This window comes from Acanthisitta chloris, unplaced genomic scaffold, assembly GCF_000695815.1.
Source record: "Acanthisitta chloris isolate BGI_N310 unplaced genomic scaffold, ASM69581v1 scaffold82, whole genome shotgun sequence".
In the NCBI taxonomy this organism is placed as follows: domain Eukaryota; kingdom Metazoa; phylum Chordata; class Aves; order Passeriformes; family Acanthisittidae; genus Acanthisitta; species Acanthisitta chloris.
The window spans coordinates 4,561-24,498 of NW_008661962.1; the positions used below are offsets into that span (position 1 = coordinate 4,561).

Consider the following 19,938-nt stretch of genomic DNA (forward strand, 5'->3'; position numbering starts at 1 on the left):
TTTGATCTGATTTTCATTTATTGAAGATGACTTTTTCCATGTAAAACTTTCCTTCATGTGGTAGGTTTTGGAGTAACTTTAAGTCTTTTTTGATATGATTTGAGTGCTATTGTGTAATCTGAGTTTGCTGCAATTACTAACAGAAAATGTTTCATTTACAGTTATGTATTAAACTAGGTATTTTTCTTCATTTAGGGTTAAACTCAGAGTTGCTTTTCACATGTGAGTTCTCTGATGAATGGCTGTAATGCATGACTGAGTCTCTTATAATATACTAAATATCTAGATCAAATCCAGTCTAAAAGGGAATTAATTTGAAAATCCTTGTTGCTGTGTTTTCTGCTATTGTGGTCTTTTAACTCTTAGCTTTTTGTACTTGCTGTTGTCTTGCCTTTTACAAAATGTTGCTGTCTTGCTTTTAATATCTTCATCTTCCTGAAAAATGTGGCTGATGCCTCAGTAATAGATCTCTATCATGAAATCATACTGAAGAGATTTTATGGACTACAGAATTCTTTTATGAGGAAAGGGTAGGAGTACATGCTTCTCTAACTTTCATTCAGTGTTTTCTCCACTGAGAATTTACTATTAGATGTTCTATTTTATCTTGTATCAATAAAGCTTAGAGCTTCAATGTAGATTTGAGGGTGTGATAATAACATTTATTTTCAGTGGAACTTCCAAGTAGCTTTGTCTCTCCTGTTATTTCAGCTTTGCTTGACTCACAGATTAAAGATGAAAAAGTTAAGAGACTTTTTGTTCCAATAGCTAATTAAAAGTGAGGTACATTGAACTACAGCTGCTGCTGATGTAGATGAATGCTAGTTTTGAATCACTGTACTTTTTCATATTTATAAATATTTGCACTCAAAAAAAATGCACTGACCCAAAGAGAGTTACTTTAGACCACAGAGTTTATTTGTTTACTGCCCTCTCTGGGTTTCCCAGGACACTTGAGTTAGCAACGTTAGTTTTTGCTTCTGATTATGAATTTTAAACCTTTTGCTAATTCACATCTCTTGCATCTCTGTGTTGCTTTAACTCCCTGGTTTTGTCCCTGTTGTGCACTGACTGATGTTTTGCACTTGTTTCTCTATCCCAGTGCAATTGCCCTTTCCCTGTGGTCAGTTTTCCCACCACATTGGAAAGTGATGTAGAGATTGGTTTCTTTTCCTCACTTTCAGAGGTCTGAAATTGAGGTAGCTTTTCAGGAGCCCTTTGATCTTGCACAGAATGTGAGATTCATACTCCTGAATCATGGTCCAGGCATAACACAGGATGTGTCAGTTCCTTCTGAATAGCAGTGTTACCCATTTAGGGAGTAGGAGAGGACCTTTGTATAGATCCACTGAAGTGGAATGTTTTGGATCCCAGCTGAACCAAGAAGGGAGGCACAGGGTTTCAAATACAAAGTTGTTGTGTCACTCCCATCGGTAAGGGAAAGAAAATGTATTTTGGGTGAATAATCAGTAAGGAAAATTTTCAACTTTGCTTCATTCTTATTTAACTAACATTTTTGCTAAAATAAATACACATATGGTCAGAAGAAAATTGCAAAACTTGACCTTTGAAGATGACAGTTCCTTGCAGTAACTGATACAAAAAAGTACTATTTGTTTTAATAGAAGTCTTCATTTATACAATGCAATTTTGTAAATATTCTTTGCAGATTCTTTGTCCAGATGGTAAATATGGCCACATTGTTTACTCAGTTCTTTTTCCTTTCTGTTTTGAAAGAACAGGATTTTTAAACTCTATTTAAAAATCAAATAGTTACACTCTGTTCAATATTTCTCTTTTTTCTATATCAACAAATATAAAAAGTGGGTTTTTTCTGTCCCATTTTCTCCTCCCCAACTCATACTTCCATTCTTGTTCCTAATGAATGTATCATCTAAAAATAGATATGTTCATCACTCTATAATATTTTGTATCTTTCTAGATTGGAGGCCAGTGTAATTGTAAGAGACATGTGTCTGGCAGACAATGCAATCAGTGCCAGGAAGGATTCTACAATCTGCAACAGTCAAACCCTGATGGCTGCAGTCCCTGTAACTGTAATACCTCTGGGACAGTCAATGGAGATATTACCTGTCACCAAAATTCAGGACAGTGCAAGTGCAAAGCAAATGTTATTGGTATGTGTAATGCAAGAGTTTGGAGCCATTTTTCTTGTTTTCTCTGGAAATAAAACACACTTGATTTCTAAATGAAAGGTATAGGAAACTTCTTTGCTGAAGGCAGATTATAAAAATGAATGAAATTAACTGTTGAAGAATTATTAATTTCATAATTCTATCAAACTACAGCTTGAAGCTTAGTTTAATCAACCCTTTAGAAGTTTCTTTATGGCATAGCTGCATTAGCTTACATAGCTCCATACTAATAAGTCACAGAAATAATGTAATTTGCTTACTGCATAGATGTTTCTTTTAGGAAATTAACACTTTTCCAAAATGTTTTATACTTAATGAGTTCTAAGGAAATCGTTTCCCTGCTAGTTTTCTTAATAGACCAAAATAAATGGATTTTTTTCTCAAAACATTCTGTGCTACAGGGTCCTTTGTGATAAATCTATCATTTTTTTTCTATTATATTTCTTTGAACTGTTCCTATGAAATGCAAAATAAGTCAACATAATTCCACAGATCATGTACATAGCTAGGGTTAGTTATCAAGGGCCACATAATTTTAATTTTGTAATTCAATGCGAAGCTGATTATAATAAACTGCTACCTTCTGTGTTATTTATCATTTTTTTTACAAGACGTGCTTTTTTGTTTGTTACTCCCACAGGTATTTTTCAGAAATTAGATTTGATTATAGCAATTTATTACTTCCAGCATATTTGAGGGGAGCCACAGCCACATAAGGACAAAATTTATCAAGTGCCCAAAATACACAGTATATGTAATACACTTTGAAATGTTGATGTATGAGAATATTATGCAAGGAGAATTTCCTGATAAAGTGAGCCTTGCATGGTAACTGTACATGTCTCAGGCTATACATATGTCTCAAAAAAAAATAAAATCCTTTCCTACTTTGTTATTAACACAATTAGTAATCTGTTTTTCCTTTAGCCTAACAATGGTTCTGGGTTGCATTACTAATGTTCAAGTACATTACAATATACTTGATATGATATATACACTCACTTGTGAATATTGACTTGTTTGTAATATCGTGAGTCTTTGTTGCTAAATGCCAAATAACAACAAATAATGAAAGTAACTCTAAACAGGTAGCAGCCTGAACAGTTTCTGTTCTTCTTCTTGTGGTATGCCATGTTTTTCATACAATAAAAAGGATGCTAAATAATAATAACCTCTGTGCTTCTTAGACCCACTCTCTACATTCAAGAAAATGGATTTCAGAGCATTCTTAATTATATATTCTTTGCTCACATTTCATGTTTGCGTCTGTGAAAACCTTTCTTAATCAGTGGCAATTTGACACACAAGAAATGCACACTCTGGTTCTCACATATTTCGTTGTCTCTGTATTAAACATTTTCTCCCCTTGATGAAAGCAATAAGAATTATTTTAATTTTCAGTGAAAGTTATATATAAAAAAAGTGTAAATCTATGCTTTCTATACTTATCCATAGTGATTGTTCTCAGGATAAAGACCTAGTTCTTTCCAGACTAGATTCTCTTTTTTTTTGTCACTTGTTTTCCAGACCAATTGTAAATAAGCTTCTGTATATTGAAACACGTGCAGCAAACTTTAAACAAAGACATTTCCTCTTTGGATTTCTAAATTGGTTTTTAAAGCAATCTGTCTATTGCCATTTTATCTATTTAAACAAACACAATAACAGAAAAAATGCAACTATGGACTGCAGTGTTATGAAACATGAACTGTTAGAGTTAACACAACTGTTAAATCTTACTAATGATTCTATCACCAGTAAAACACATTAGCACCAATAATTTTATTAAAGTAGGTCATTCATCTAGAATAAAAAGGTAGAAGAATGTGAATTAAATGCCAAGCGTGCTAACTCCCCTGTACTTGTTAACATTGAATGTGATGCCCTGTAGGCCTTCCTCTGTATCGTTAGGAATAGATTACCTGTCAGGAATATGTATGGCATATTCAAATAAGCACTGCGCATATTTTTAAAACTGATATGATATGAATCCATGTAGACCAATTTTAATAGTTCAAAATGAGTCATAATTCTTGTTAACAATACAGTTATTTTTAAAATTTGCAGCAATAGTGGTCCTTTTTTATTTTCCTTATGGAAATTAAATGATATGCCTTAGGTGAGTCATTCATCACTGTTAAAGGAACTTGCCTTCTGTTGGAGTTTCTGAGTTTTTTATCCGTATGTATAATGCATTCCCTACCATTTTTAGTTATAATTTTCAACATGTAAGTTGCTAGATGTATTTTGTATGGTTTTGTATTTTTTAAACTATGACAATATTTTTCTAGAGCATTGTATTTATATTTTCCTATATGCACCAATTAAGTGATGGCTTCACAGTGAAGGATTTTCCTGTTGCAAGGGAAAATACATAACTGAATTTGCATTTTTCGTATAATAATCTAGTTTGCTTTCCTGGAATGTACATTTTATAAACTAACATACAAATGCCATCCCTTGGGGCAGGGATAAAGCAAGCATTGACTTTGAAAACAAAGCTAATAAAACTACAGGATGAAGCATGAAGAAAATGGTTTAGATTTTAATGTACTGCAGGTGTTAACTAAATCATACATTTAGATAAAAATATTTCATTTTGGATTATGGAAAACATTTTCTGCTTTCAGTAAGGCCTAACAATAAACACTAACAGAAATGTAATCAATGGTAAAACTGAAGTACAGTGCTAAGGAAATCCTTCGTTGTAATTAGTCTAACTTGTGCTGTCCTAGCGTATATTAAATGTTTTTAATATAATGTAGAAATCTATTATCAGAACAGATTGAGAGCCCAGTGCAATTCCCTGTGTATTGCATTTCTACAATATAGGGTGAAGAGTTCATGTAAGCATTGATTGTGCAACAGGTACTGTTCTGGGGAACAATGAGATTAATTCTGGTTTGTCTTAGAAATGTTACACAGAATCTCTTGCAGAAGTTTCTTAAATTATATTGAGAGGCCAGCAGAAACGCATTGCTTCTGAAACAAATTGGAAAAGTAAACAGATTTTTGGGATGCCACAGTTATTCAATTGATTTGTGCAGCCCTGTCACTCCTGTTAATTATGTTAGTGAAGAATATTAGTCCTTCGTTTCTCTTTTTTATTACAAGTGTAGTATACTTACCTGTTTTAGAAACTGAAATGAATAGCTTTTCAGCTTTTTTCTTTAATTATTAGTAACACCTTTTCTCTTTCCAGGTCTTAGGTGTGATAGTTGCAATTTTGGATTTAAAGCTCTCAGATATTCTAATGAAGATGGATGTGAGCCTTGTTGGTGCAACAGCCACGGCTCAGTGAACCAATTTTGCAACCCTCTCTCTGGGCAGTGCAATTGTAAAGAGCGAGTGAAAGGGCTTCACTGTGACATCTGCATGGACAACTTTTATGGGTTGGATGTAACTGGTTGTAAGGCTTGTGAATGTAATGCTGCAGGGTCGTTTTCTGGAACTGTGTGCGATGCCACAACAGGGCAATGTGCATGTAAACCAAATATTGGAGGAAGACAATGCAACGAATGCCTGGATGGCTACCGCAAAGTACAGAAAAATCATTCCTTTGTTTGTCTGCCGTGTAACTGTGATAAGGCAGGTACTGTCAACGGCTCTCTGCTTTGTGACAAATCAACAGGACAGTGTCCATGCAAAGCTGGTGTAACTGGCCTTCAGTGCAGTCAGTGCACGCTTCATATGTACAACCTCAGCATGAGCAACCTCCTTGGCTGCCAGCGTTGCGACTGTGACGCTCTGGGCACGTTGGCAGGAACAGTTTGTGACCACGTTTCTGGACAGTGTGTCTGTTTGCCTCAGCGTCAGGGGAGAAGGTGTGATGAGTGTAAACCAGGTAAGGAGATTGGAAGGCAATCTATTTGATGTAGTAAGTTTTGCTTTATTTGATATTCTAGTTCCTACAGTTTTTAATATATGTTTAGACAGCTTCATGTCTGACATGTCTCTGACATTTGTTGTTAATTGTTTTTCCATTTCTTCCTAACTATATGAATGAGAAGGAAGCATTAACATCCTGATCGCCATCGAGTATTTATTCTGTTGCCAGAGGTTGTACAATTTGTATTATTACTGCAGTTTCAACATGTCCAAAATAAGGTTAGGCTGGTTCTAGATATTAAGAAAATACACAAATTTTCATGGCCCATTCGGTGAATGAGAGGTAAATTGGCATAGTTTAATGAACAGCAGCTATCCTCATAATGAAAAATGTGGATTTGGAAGGCAGAGTGCAAGTTCTTCAGGAAGGGCACATCATGCATAAAGCTGAGCGTGGCAGGAGGCACAGAGATGGTTGCTTAAGCTTTGATGAGGCTGGCAAACATACCACTTAGAAAGCATTCACCTACCTTGCTGTGTTGAGGCTGTGCTGGCTTTCACAAGGGCTGCTTACAGTTTGGTCCTACGAGTAGATGATATTGCAGTTGCTATGTATCAGTTCAAGATTTTGTACCATATTACTGTAAACAGGGTTTAAAGGTTCAGTATAAGAGGAGAGTTCTATAGTTATATTTCAATGTTTTGTTTTAGAAAGTAGGTGGGTAAAGTGAAACTATAGGTAATGTTAACCTACGCTTCATAATAATATTAAGCAGATAGATTTAGTTCAAGTTAAATACATATGCAATTTATTCAAGTAGCAGGTCACATTAAAAGGTACGTTATAGCTCCATTGGTTTTAATATGCCATTCAATAATTTGAACAGAGGTTAAAAAAGCTGCTTAACCTCCATTAAATATTTTTAAAATGCTTTCATTTAAATTATTTTAGGTAGATATACTAATAAATAAGGCAGCATTCTGTTTTGCTTCGTTCCTCCTCCAGTGCTATTTGACCTGCTAACCCTCTATAGCAGCCACTTAATCAGAGATCGGCAGAGGAGTGATGTCAAGGCTTCCTGAGTCAGTGACCGCCCTTGTCCTTGAGAAAGAAAGGCCAGGGTTTATGCAGAACTAAATGGTTTAAAAAGGTTTAATTGATAGTATGAACAGACTGGTTTGTAGAATAGCTTACATGGCACTCAAAGGAATACTTCCACAATAGCTCCTGTTAAAAAGAAAAATAATTTTAAAAATATTGCTGTAATAACTATTTTTACATTTTCTAACTAATAGCTATAAGCCTGTGTCTGCTGAACACTGAGCTCTCTGCTGCAGGTGGAAGGGTAAATTCTTATTGTTGTAAAAGCATTGTATTGCTCTTAGTGTAGCATAGCCAGCTGCAGAATTTTCACTATTTTAGTGTTGATCCCAGTGTGAGCTCATTTAGATATTTAATATCTCTAACTGTTGTATAAATATTCTTTGTTACTATGTATAGAAAGAGACTTTTCTATACAACAAGGGGAGTGTATAAGAAGTCTTCTATATAGAAGTATGGAAAATTTTAATTGGTTTCAAATACTGTAAACATGTGCTGTGGCTTTGTCTTGGGACAAGGGTAAGAAAACATACTCCAAGTGTATGAGCCTAATTAAAACACATGACTAATTAGTTAGTACTGGGAGCCCTAAAAACATACTGGGAGCTTTTTAGTTTGCTAGGATATTTCAACTCTGTGATCCAAGTGTCCTTAGTGGAATACAGGTCACGTCTTTTTTTTTTTTTCCTTATTCTGTGTAATTATACGTCTTGTTTTAGTTAGTGGTATTTAAAATAATGTCCCCTTTTCTTTCATGTGCTTTGATAAATGTGAGAGGTTTCCAAAAGTTACCAAAATCTTAATGCAGGAAGAGTTGCCAGTGGAGAAGAATTCAAAGTGGATGTAGCTTTGGGAAATTGTTTTATAATGAGATTTTTTTCTTAAAGCTCTTTTTGAAGCATTCAGCCATGTATTTTATCTATTAGGCTATACCCGTGACCTGCTGTCTTTCAGTTTGTTCTCATACAAATAACATTTTGGTAGATTGCTGTGCATTTAATTATATTTTTTTTTAAACTAATGATATATGCAAAGAGAGGGATACTTGAGTCTAACATGAAACCAAATGAAAGAGCAGTTTTACCTTGTATATAAACTTGCTTTCAAGATGTCCTAGGTTGCAGTGATTGAAGCAGGATCTTTCCAGCCTGCAAATCATTGTGAACAGTTTGTCCTGCCTCATTCTGGTACTGTGTTGCCATACTATCTGGGATTTGTGCCATTCAACACAGATCGTGGATCCCGTTATGAGAGCAGCAAAGATGCAAAAAAAGGCATTTTGTAAATTCTTTACTTGCTGACCTCTGGTATTTGTAGAGTGCTACACAATATGGAAAATATATAAACTGGTATGTAGGATGTGTGCTGGGCACCAATACTGAGTTTTTGTGTACCTGCTACCTTTCTTGGCCAGAAAAATATCAGTTATCTTGTGACAACATGGTTGATGTGGTTAACTGTGCATTTTGAAGTGGTTAAGGAATGAGCATTACTGCCATAGCTGGTAAGCATGTAAAAGTGGTAAGGAATTTTTCGTGTGTTCCTTTTCTATACAGTGGGAGAAAGTGAGAGGATGATTAAAAAAGGAAGATGAATACTTCGCTGTGACTTTCATTCTTCCTTTTGAAAAGTATGTTTGATTGACAAATGTGACCAGTTATGGTTGAATTGGAAAAAAATCTGAAAAAGGATAAGCATAATACTAGTTATATACGTAGATCTTGCAGAGATTTGCAGTGGCTGTCTTAAAATTGGAAATTGACTCTATTATACAACAGTGGATCCTTCATAAAGCAATTTTTATGAGCCCTTCTAACCTTGCTGTAAATTAAGCTTGCATTAAGTTGTTTCTTTCTCTTTCCTGCCAAATTCTAGGTGGTGGAAATAAATAATAATAATGTTTATGACAAACAGTATTAATTTGTAATCTGATGTCTCTTCTCTTTTTGTCTGCATTTAATCGTGTTAATTTCCTTATAAATTAGCTGGGATAAGAAATTTCTCCCATTTTGCTATCCCTCGCTTTTACTTTTAAAAAATGTTTTGCATTTACATGTTACTTCTGGGGGAAAAAAAGTAATTGTGGTAGTATCCAGAAACTTAGTTAAACTTTTAGAGCATTTCTAAAAGATTATTATGAAAATATATACCAAATCCTTCACTGCTCTACACTTGTTTAAGGAATGTGACATTAGGGGTGCCAGGATGTTTAACATGAAGGTATAAATTCTTTATAATCATGAATTTCACTGCTATGACAAAAGCAATATATGCTGTAATGAATTTGTTTTCTAGGGTTGTGTTTATTTACCCACTGTAGTTTTTTCTTAGGCATTAGTTTATAGAATAGAATCATTGAATCATAGTTTCATGAAAAATTTCAGATGGACGAGGTTCTGTTTTAGCCTGAGTGCTTATCATTGACTGCAACTATAAACTGGGTCCTGAAGAAGCTTTGACCTTCTGCGTGAGTCCAGGCTTAAACTTGTTTCCTACCTTCCTGTACTGTTCTGTGAGTGGAGTCGTTCATTGTGCTCAAGAGTGACATTGCTGGGAAATGGGCTCCTCTATTTATGCACAGGATGAGCACTGTACTGTGCAGACAACTGCAGTATGAGATAATACATGCTGCCTCACTAATAACTTCAAGCTATTTGGTCTCTGTGGTGGCTCTGTTCGGGGCCTCTCTGGAATAAAGTGCCAACAGCATGTTTTTTTATGATGCGAATGTATGTTAACTGGAGACTGATATCACTTCACTGTCCACTTGAGATTTATCTCACTGAGGACCAGAGGCTAAACTTGAACAAAAATTTGAGCAGTAAAATTCTAATGTTTTCAATTTATTTAGTTCCCCTGCTATTTGGATACAAACTCACAGTGCAACACTGCTGCAAAGACAGAGAATACTACCCTAGGGGTGTATATATAGAGCTATCTCTTGTAAGACAAATAATAAGGCCTTGGGCAATATGACATGTTACAATATAATTTTGGGCTCTTTATTATAAAGCAGGACATCAGGAAGTTATTGGACAGCAGAAAATATTCAGTAACTAAGATCATGACTAAGAAACTACTGATTGAACTTTATCTGGAGAACAAGAGAGGGCAAGTGTCTGAGTAGTCTGTGCAAAAACTGGATATCTCAGTAACAGCTGAATTTGTTCTGTTGAAGTTGTACAGTAATAATTAATAGCAACCCACTGACAGAGATAGAAACTCGTACCAATGACCCTATCTTAGGATTCGTGTTCAAAGATAGGTACTTGATGTTGACTAGTGCCTGTTTATACTGTCACTGGCATCATTTGCAAAGCTGTCATACAGTCCTACATTTTTAATAAACTGTACCACTCCAAAGGGTCAGGGGGAGAAAGAGCAGAGTAATTTGGGTGAAAAACTCACTTAAATGTTTATTAATAATCAGGTAAAAATAGAAAATTATTTAGAAAGCATATGTAATTATATTGTTAGTGGTATACCATTACTGGAATTGTCTTCTGATTAGAAAGAAATTAGTAAGAATGGAATAAGTCCATACCTATCAAAATAGGTTATGCAAGTGATACAGCATCATTAAAAGAATGTGTGTAAAAAATCTTCTGTTTAGAATTTCCGTCGAGTCTATGAATAATGGGTAGGTTCTTCAGTGACCAGATTAGAAGTGTATAAACTCTATCTGACTGTATTTATCAGTAATGTGTTCAAGGCATAGATAAAGATTACTTCTGAGGGCAATGGGATGAAAGGTAGCATGGCAGAAGCATACCAACTATACTGCGGGGAAGGTGAAGTGAATGCTCCAGTTCATAACTGGAAATAATACAGGAACAAAAGGATAGGATTCAGAGTGAAAGCTTTTTAATAGCAGATAAGTAACATTTTAAATCAATTTATTAGTTTCTGTCAAAGTATTTGTGCAGGATACAAGCTCTGTATTGGGGAGGTGTAAAATTCAAATTTTACATAGAACTGGGAATACTCATCAAATATAATTTTTTTCTAAGAAACAACATAATTAGGCCACCCACTGGTTGAGACATATCTTAAGACGATATGTGCATTTGTTATGTTTTGCAGAGTGGCCATTTTCAGGGATGAGATCCCAGACTAGAATGGACAAATGTCTGTTCTTGTGTGTAATTTTTTATGTTTCTACTGCTTGTGGTGCATTCATTTCTACCTCTCATGTCTGTGGGTCTTTCCTTTCCCCAAAGACTTGTTAATGTACTCCCCTATTTTGTATTTGCTCTGTCTAAAAGTCTGAAGAAAGAGAATAAAACATCAGAGTTGGCAAGAGCAGGATGAACAGTAGCTTTACAAAGTGCCAATGAGAAGATTTAGAAGCTCAGCGCTGCAGGAAGACTACAGTGCTTTATTTGAGTTGATGTGTGTGTTACTAAGCTTTGGTTCTGTTTCATCCCTGATTTTATACAAGTTGATAATAACCTTGCTGTGTTCGCATTTTGCATATTGTCTGTTCTCAAAATCCATTTCTTTTCCAGGTTTTTACTTTTCTCCATCCGGTGTCACTGGCTGTCTGCCATGCCTGTGCCACACAGCTGGTTCAGTGAATCAGATCTGTGATAAACTAACTGGCCAATGTAGTTGCCAAGATGCCTCTGTAACAGGACAGACATGTGAACGTTGCAAAGAACTTTTTTTTGGGTTTGACTCTGTCACAGGGAGGTGAGTGTTTGGTTGTTTTACAGGTCACTTATAACCTCCTTGTTACTTTTTTTCTCATAGTAGCTCAGTCAATGGTTTAGTGACAATGAAAAGATGTGTTCTAGTTACATTCATCCTTGTTTGAGTTCATGTGTGCACTCTGATTTTTGTGCAATATGTTATACAGTCCTCTATTCTGCCATGAGCTGAAACAAATAGAAATTTTGCCAGAGATTTAAATAGAAACATCATGAAAGTCATGTAAGGCTAATGCTAGCTAATGTTGTAGCAATTTGGCAATTGTTTTGTTACATTTTCTCTGTATCTTCAGTAAGGTCTGTTGTTTTCTGAGGTGTTAATCACTGGCTGCTACAAGGCAGGTTATGTACCATTCTTATAACCAGCAAGTGCTTCTGAAGATTTCAAGAAGGGGGGGAGAAAGGAAAAGCTGCAGATATCCCTGTCTTTCCGAATTTATTTTGGTAGCAGCAGTACAAATACTCACTGCACCTTTTTCTCTTAAAAATCTGTTTTTCTGAATCAGTGTATTCTTTTTCAACATTTTGTCATGTGCCACAGGGTAAATTGTTTATCTAATGTAGCCTGAGGCCTCTAGGTACATTGGAATTATATGGTTGCATTCCCTGGAATGTAAAGGGTAAAACTTATCTATAGGTAGTGTACTGTTATTCCAACTATTGCTCTGTCTTTCTTTTCCAATATCATGTTTTTTACTTAATCCTCACAATCTCAATTTCCTTTAAAATATTGTCCAGAAAGATTGCACAGCTCTAATACTATCATATTTTCATGCAGACTCATGGTGTTAAAATGTTTTTTTTGCATTTAGTATTTTTGCCTTTAAAAAGCCCAAACCATACACCAGAGGCAGAAGCAAAATCTGTACGACATTCCCCTCCCCGTGCTCCTTTCTCCTAGCTAGTGTGGGGCAGACATGCTTTTAGACAGTGATTATCAGTGTCATCTTGCATTTATTTGACATTATTCTGCAGATTTTTCACTTCAACTTTTATGTTGCTGTCACTCATTAGGAGATTTTTTAAATTATTTTTTACTGTTTCGGGTCACAGAGGCATCTGCTAATGGCCATAAAGTAATCTGTAGGAATAAGGACTTCCTATTTTCACTTCCTGTCATTTCTAATGGTAAGGAATAAAATCCATGCAATATTAAAGTTCCCTTTTAAATATATTTTCCTTATTATTAATGATACTTTTTTTTTAAGTTACTTGAAATAGAATCTTTCCCCCTCCTGCCACCCCCAGTTTTAGCAGGTGCCAAAGACATTTGTGTCTATAGTAAGCAATAGCTTTTCTGAACCAGATATTGGCCTTCAAATACCTACACTTTAAGCTGTCTTCTGAAATTCAAAATGTGGAAATATACATTGTCTAGATTCAGACCTTTCTGTAAAGATAGAAAGTTCTAACAGTTCTGGAATTTGAATCGGAGGTGGCTTTAATGTCTTAATACTGGTTAATCCTCATGACAGTATTGAAGACTACTCTGGTAGTACATTAACATGATTAACTTGTGTTGCATATGCTTGACTTCCTTCTGGTTGTCATCTACTTGGGCAATGTACCTCTGTTCCTCAGGCAGAAATATTTTCCACGGAAAACTATAATGCAAGTATTTATTTGTTAATCTATTTTAATTCATTTCTTTAACTGCCAATATCTTCATAAAAAGAGTTACATGATTTTTCTTTCTCCATAAAGTTACCAAGTCATTTAAGCCATCTTTGCTCCAAGTGTCTTTTAAGGACTCTGCAAAGCAAAAAGGATGTGAGCTGTCTGTAGTGGCAAAGATGTATCTGTCTTTGCACAATAGCACAAAAGAAGCAAAAGTTGTGATACACAGAGAGTGAGAGGCTTTAAAATTTTCCCACCCTGAGGACTGTATATGTGAGCTGATTTATTTTGTGGTGTACTTGAGATAAAACAGGAGCTCTGTATTCTTTAATGCATTTCAGGTTATGAAGCAGGAAAATTTTCTGGGAAATTAGAGAATTAGAAATACTGGGTGTTTGCAGCAGTCTGAGCAGATCTGTAATGGTTGTGGGCATTGGTACATGTTTGAAATGCTTTTCCACTGTATTGTTTACTATAATGAACTGGTCAATGAACATCACAAATTGTTTATCTATATATATATATATATATCTTGACAGATTACTGTTTATGAAATCCATTTAGCAAGTGAGGTTTTCCCATAAGGATGAAAAATGAAGATTTTAAACAGATTGCTGGAGAGGCTCTAACTGCACCTAGAGAGTCAATGTAATAAAGGTTTCTCTATATTAGTATTACAAAAACCATTTATCCTCACAAAATCAATATTGCAATTCATCTTGAGCTGACGTTTCTCTTTCCATGTTTTAAAAGTCTGTTTTCCTTGATTATATATAATTCCCTTTTAATAAAGCTCAAATATGTTTGACTCTGAATACCTTGAAGAATTAGCATTTAGCAAGAATGCTGAAAATATTTCTTACATGATTAAAGATTACTTATTTTTTTAAAGAATTTTTTTGGTTTTTTTTAAAAAATCCTTAATTGACTGAATGGTTAATCCTAACTGAAAAGCATGAACTGTGCATAACAACAAATCCAGTTCTGGTGTTCTGCTGTTTAAGAAAATAATGTATGTGATTACACAAATATAATGTGTAATCCCATGGAGCAGAATATGATGAAATATATGCTGCTATCTGCAGGATCTGGAGCCGAATTCAGTACAGGTGAAGGTAGGGAGCCTATGCTTTACCCAAAAGAAAATGCAACAAGCAGAAAGAAACAGACACACCCTGCCAGGCACTGAAAACTATTGCTGTGACTGTATGTGTATGTGAGTTTGATTGTCTCATGTGTGAATGATAATGAAAACTGGAATAATCAGAGGACCATTATTAATAAGAGGTGCAATAATATGCAGGAATGATAAGAGAAGCATGTCTTTCACTATTTATCTCTCAAGAAACTTTTATTAACATCTCCCCAACTAAATCATCATGTAATGAAATTATGAAATAAGAAAATATTGTCTTACTGAGCAAATAATTCTGTCTTCATTTTTACCTGTAACTAAACTAGGATTTTTTAGTCATGGAATTAAAATATTCTAAACAAAACCTCTATTTAAAGGGGGATTTGGATACACTGTCTACAGATGAAAAGACTTAATAGAGTTGGAAAAAATTGCCCTTTTCTCTTGACTGTAAAAGAGAGGAAACTACACTATAGTGGTTTTCAAGAGGGAATGTATTTTATTTATTCTCAAAAGGATATTAGTCCATAAAACAAATTTGCAGCTTATTTTGCAGCTTTAGCTTTTATCAGCCTTTTTAAGGGTGTTGAATGATTCCCCAGGAGATCACACAGCACGAGCTGCTGTGGAGTAAAGGAACTCTAATACAGAGAGCTCTGCAATAGGCAGAAAATGTATGTGAAGAGTTTTCTTAAGCTTGTTTAAAAATCTCTCACATTTAATGCCTATTTCACTGATTATTGACCCGAATTTTAGTGTCCTAATGTGAAAACACTTTCTACCTTCCCCTCCTCTCTCCCTTGCTTTAAAAAGCTGATACCTAATACATAACTGAACTTGCTTTTATTTCTGCTTTTATATGGATAGAAGGAGATATAGACCAAGGTGAGAGTGGTGACTGGGAAAAGGCACCACCATATATTTCCTTGGATCTGGTGAAACTGGCTGAGGAATTATCAGCCAAATCAGATCAATGACTCCTGTTTAGTCTTAGGGTTAGCAGAGTAAAGGTGGACATAGCATGGGTGTCCCTGCCTTGAACTTCTCTGAGGTCTTTTAGCTGCTTCATCATCTTGGGACCTTGCCTCTGGAGTACTTTGAGATTCCCTTGAGGCTGCTGTTGCTTATGCCTGAGAATCAGACTTTTCCAGCTCAGGGCAAGGGGGGTGATGTGTGGATTTCCCAGCATGTTTTAGCTGGACTGTGCAATCTCACCTTTCTCCCAGTCCATGTATTTTCAAAATTATTTTACTCTGCAGCAATTAAAATAGAATTAAATCAGAATCTAAAGTATGAAGCTTTTTTTGCCATTGTTGGCTTTCTGTTATGACTAATCATGGCAGTCTGTATTGCAATGAGTAGCATTCTAGTATTTGCAGCAAGGAAAATACTGCTTCACTTAATTTCTTACATGTTCTGAGTCTTTGCATATTTACACAATCTGGCATTGGTATCCCTGCTACAAATGAATGTCAGTGGGGAAATAGTGTATCAAGTAAAGAACAAGTTGATTGCAAGAGGTTTCACATGGAAATGCTAAAGCATAAATTAATCCTGAAAATATTCTACTGATGCCAGAGAGATTTACAGAATTGAAACGTGGCATTTGTGTGATACCAGTGCTTTTAATTTTTTGTTCTTTGTAATTAAAAAATAATTTAATTTGCATATTTAATTAATTATTCTCTGTAGTTATTTCTAGTTTTGTCCATCAGGCTGCAAAGAAAATGTGTTTTCGGTTATAATATTCATATTTCTACTGTTTTGTTTTCTCTCACTGTTTTAATCTGAGTGCTTTTCTCCCAGTTTTGGTCACCATTCATTCTCCTTTATTCACAGCATGTTATTTTTTTCAACTTCAGGTTGCCTTTGTGGACAAGAAATTATTAATGGATTTTGTTTTTCCAACAAAAGCTTAGTTTCCACTGAGGTAGAAGGTTGCATATTTTATGCAGGAACCTCTACAACTGGTTACATGTGTATCACTGTATTCTGCAGCCCTCAAGAAAGGTTGTGTGAATAAGGTTGCAGGATTGAGTGCATAATGTGGTTATTGCCAAACATTATTATCCAGTTTGTATATGGATCAATATATATAAAAGCTCTTTAATTCTAAGCCATTTTTCTCTAAAATAGAATATTATTCTGGCATTGAAATGTTTATTTTCATAGTGGGCATCTTTTTTGTAAGTTTTTTTTCAATCAAACTAATAGGTTTTCTGCTGTGTTTCAGACTACTGAACTGTTTATGATTTTTTAATTATGTTACCCAAGAATCTTTAAAACAAAACCCTACTGTGCTTAACTGAAGTGTTAATGTATTTTGATCACTTCCTTGATTTGTTTTTGTTTATAGATGTCAGCACTGTAATTGTCATCCTGCAGGAGCCATTAGTGGGACTTGTCATGTTGTTACTGGGCAGTGTGTTTGTAAACAATTTGTAACTGGCTTGAAATGTGACAACTGTGTTCCCGATGCTAGTAATTTGGATGCCGACAACCTATTTGGCTGCAGTAAAAGTAAGTGGATGTTAGTTCTTAAAAGCATGTCTTTCAAATGAAAGTTTTTTATTGATTTAGTGAGTATTGAATTCAGTCAACAGTACTAAAACTGGGTGTTACTCCCCCACAGTCCCCATATATTGGGCCCCTGAAGTTTGAGTGATTTTCCCCATATCTTAGGACTGTTTTCTAGAGAGATGTACAGAAAGCTTCATGTCATCCTCACCTTATGCTTGCAGTCCTAAGCCAGGGTAGAAGTAATGGCCCATAGTTCCCTTGCACTTTCCACCATGTTCTTTGCAGTGACCAATGCAGAGTTCACCTTTTAGTCATTGAAGGCAGTAGTATTTGTATGACTTAGAGTTTAGCCTCCTTTCCTGCCATTGACAGGAGGCAGGAGACCTGCCTTCAGAAGGTCTAAAGAACAGAAGGTCAGCTGAAAACCTGCTCCTGCTGATTAATTCAAAATCTGCTCCTCAGTGCAATGTAGCTTTGCCTTTCTCCTGCTGGGGCTTTTTTTTCAGTGGGTTCGGGAAAGTATGTGATGTGATGTGACAGAGCATCAGAAATTGACACATGTGAGTGAGACTAATATTATCTTGAGGTTCAGATCATTAATTGTAATGAAACAAATTGCAATGGAGCATCTACATTTCTGCCCTTGCAGTGAATTTTGATATGAAGAGGGGGCACAGTTTTATCCTTTATGTTGTAATTATTCAAAATTAAATGTTCAGATTTGCTCACCAGTGCACAATCTCCAAGATGGCAGGGATTTTAAGGAAAGAGAGGAGAAAGTATCTGCAATAAGAAAAGTGAATTTTAAGTTGTCTTTGGGCCAATGTTTGAGGACACCATGCCATGCAATGGCAAACCATGTGGGAAGGACCTCAGTTAATTCTGAAAAAGATGTGCTGCATTTTTGTGATACACCTTTACTGCCATACTGTTAACAGTCCAGTCTTGGAAGTCATGTAACCAGTGAGTGAGCAACTCTGCAGATGCTAATTGGGCGTTTCTGTCAGCAGGCCTAATTAATAATGGCCACACTGGCCACCCTGTGACAGTTAGCTCAGGTAGTCATGTGTAATGCAATGACAGGGTTATACATTCTCAAGTTATGTCTGGAGTGTATTTCTGGATCCTCTTTCAACAAAATATTTCCTTGTGTGTTCTGCATAGGTATTATGTGATATTCATCACTGTGACCAGTGAATACTTTAGATTTGCAAGTAGAGATGTACATGCACAAATTGTTTACAGGGACAGACAGCTCTTACTTTTACACCAGTTTGTATTTAATTGTAAATCAGTTTAAATTTCAAGTAATAGGAAGAATATGCAGCATTATAAATGGATAGTACAAAGAAGACTGATTTGTTTCCAAAGATGATTTTAAAATCTTCCCTCAAAGTCTGGAAGTGTTTAGAGATGCAGCTGTGCTTTGGTCTTCCTCATACTCTTCTGCAGAAGGCGCAGTATCTCTTCTCTGTGCCGACAGTTGATTGGCTTGTTGTTTCTTTAAAAAATATATGATGTTTCAACTGAATGTATAATAATCATAATACATGGCACTTTTATGATGCTGTTCATCTTCAAAGCACTTTACAAACATAAGCCAACCTACTTATTTATGTTGGGATATACATTGGATAAAGGTCAATAACAATTCAACTATAAAATTGATTAATAATAATATGACATACATAAATAATATCATAGATTTTAGTTAGATAAAAATATATCAGGCAGCATTCTAAATGACAAGCGGAGTCCTCTTCTGGACATAGATGATATAGCAATTGCAGTCTTTTAGTTATTCATACCAAAATATTTTAACTTGTTGCACACATAGGGAGCTTTGCCTAGCTTGATATTTGTGGATATTTTCATTGTAGAACAGTATTTTGTTGACACATACCATTACTTGTTGGAAGTCTTTGCCAAGGGAAGCAAATAAAAGTTGCTGTCACTGTCCAACTAGTGTTCTTTAAGGAAAAGGCCTTTTTCCTTAGCAGTTTTTCTGTTTAGCAATATCTTAGATGCTGTACAAAAATCTGAAATACAGCACTTTGCTGACACACCTAAAATGCAAACCAGCAAATGCATGTGAGCGATATGCAATAGTGTGAGACTGCAAATGGTGAATGAAGGTGTTGCTATAAATTTCTATGATTGCTCAAGTTTTGCAAGTATGTCTTACACGGAGAGAAATCTTTTAAAATACCAAAGGGATTTAGGAGCACTTGTTGTTTCCTTTGATTCTCAAACTTTACTCCTTAGCATAGACACCTGGCATACATTCACTTCCTAGCTGAGCTGAACTCAAAGACTCCAGATTGGCAGCAAAACAACCTGTGCTTTCTAATGGGAGATTATGATTATGTTTTGTGTTCAATACAATGAATTCTACAAATATTTACTTCTATTTCTTGGCTGGGAGATTGCAGTAGTAGCAGGGCTTTTCATTATCTTACTCTTATTAAAGAGCTTCATCTCACTTTTTTGATTTGTATTAAAAACCTGTGTGTAATGTGGCCCACTGATGCTGGTGCAAGTCTCTGCATCTATCACTTGTGTGACTTGAGGCCCTCATGACATTTTCAGTCTGCGACTTCATTCTTTGCTTCTTGTCTCCTGTTAGTTTGGCTGAACAGATTTTGGTAATTAACTTTTGGTGAATTGTTTATGTTAAGCAAATATTCATGTAATGAAAGAAGATGATAGTTTATAAACAGAAGGAGGAAAAAAATCCACGTTTCTAGTCTTGATATTTTCCTCTAATACTTAATGTAGGGGAGAAAAGCTTATTGGGTGGTACTGGATCCAGGCCTTGGTAGCTTACTCCATATGCTGATTTCTGTACTGCCCTAGGCTATTTTCATTCCT

The 19,938-nt window shown here is 35.4% G+C and overlaps 1 protein-coding gene across 1 annotated transcript in view; it reads left to right on the forward strand.

Annotated features, from left to right (window-relative positions):
• Nucleotides 1-1,942: 1,942 nt before the first annotated feature.
• The window catches only part of USH2A (Usher syndrome 2A (autosomal recessive, mild)), a gene marked incomplete at both ends in the record, with an annotated part of 237,604 nt that continues 219,608 nt past the window's right edge, over nt 1,943-19,938 (forward strand). The window contains 4 exons of the mRNA XM_009070392.1: nt 1,943-2,138; nt 5,359-6,000; nt 11,595-11,778; nt 16,904-17,067. Coding sequence (XP_009068640.1) covers nt 1,943-2,138; nt 5,359-6,000; nt 11,595-11,778; nt 16,904-17,067 — 1,186 coding nt within the window. The remainder of the gene's footprint in view (nt 2,139-5,358; nt 6,001-11,594; nt 11,779-16,903; nt 17,068-19,938) is intronic.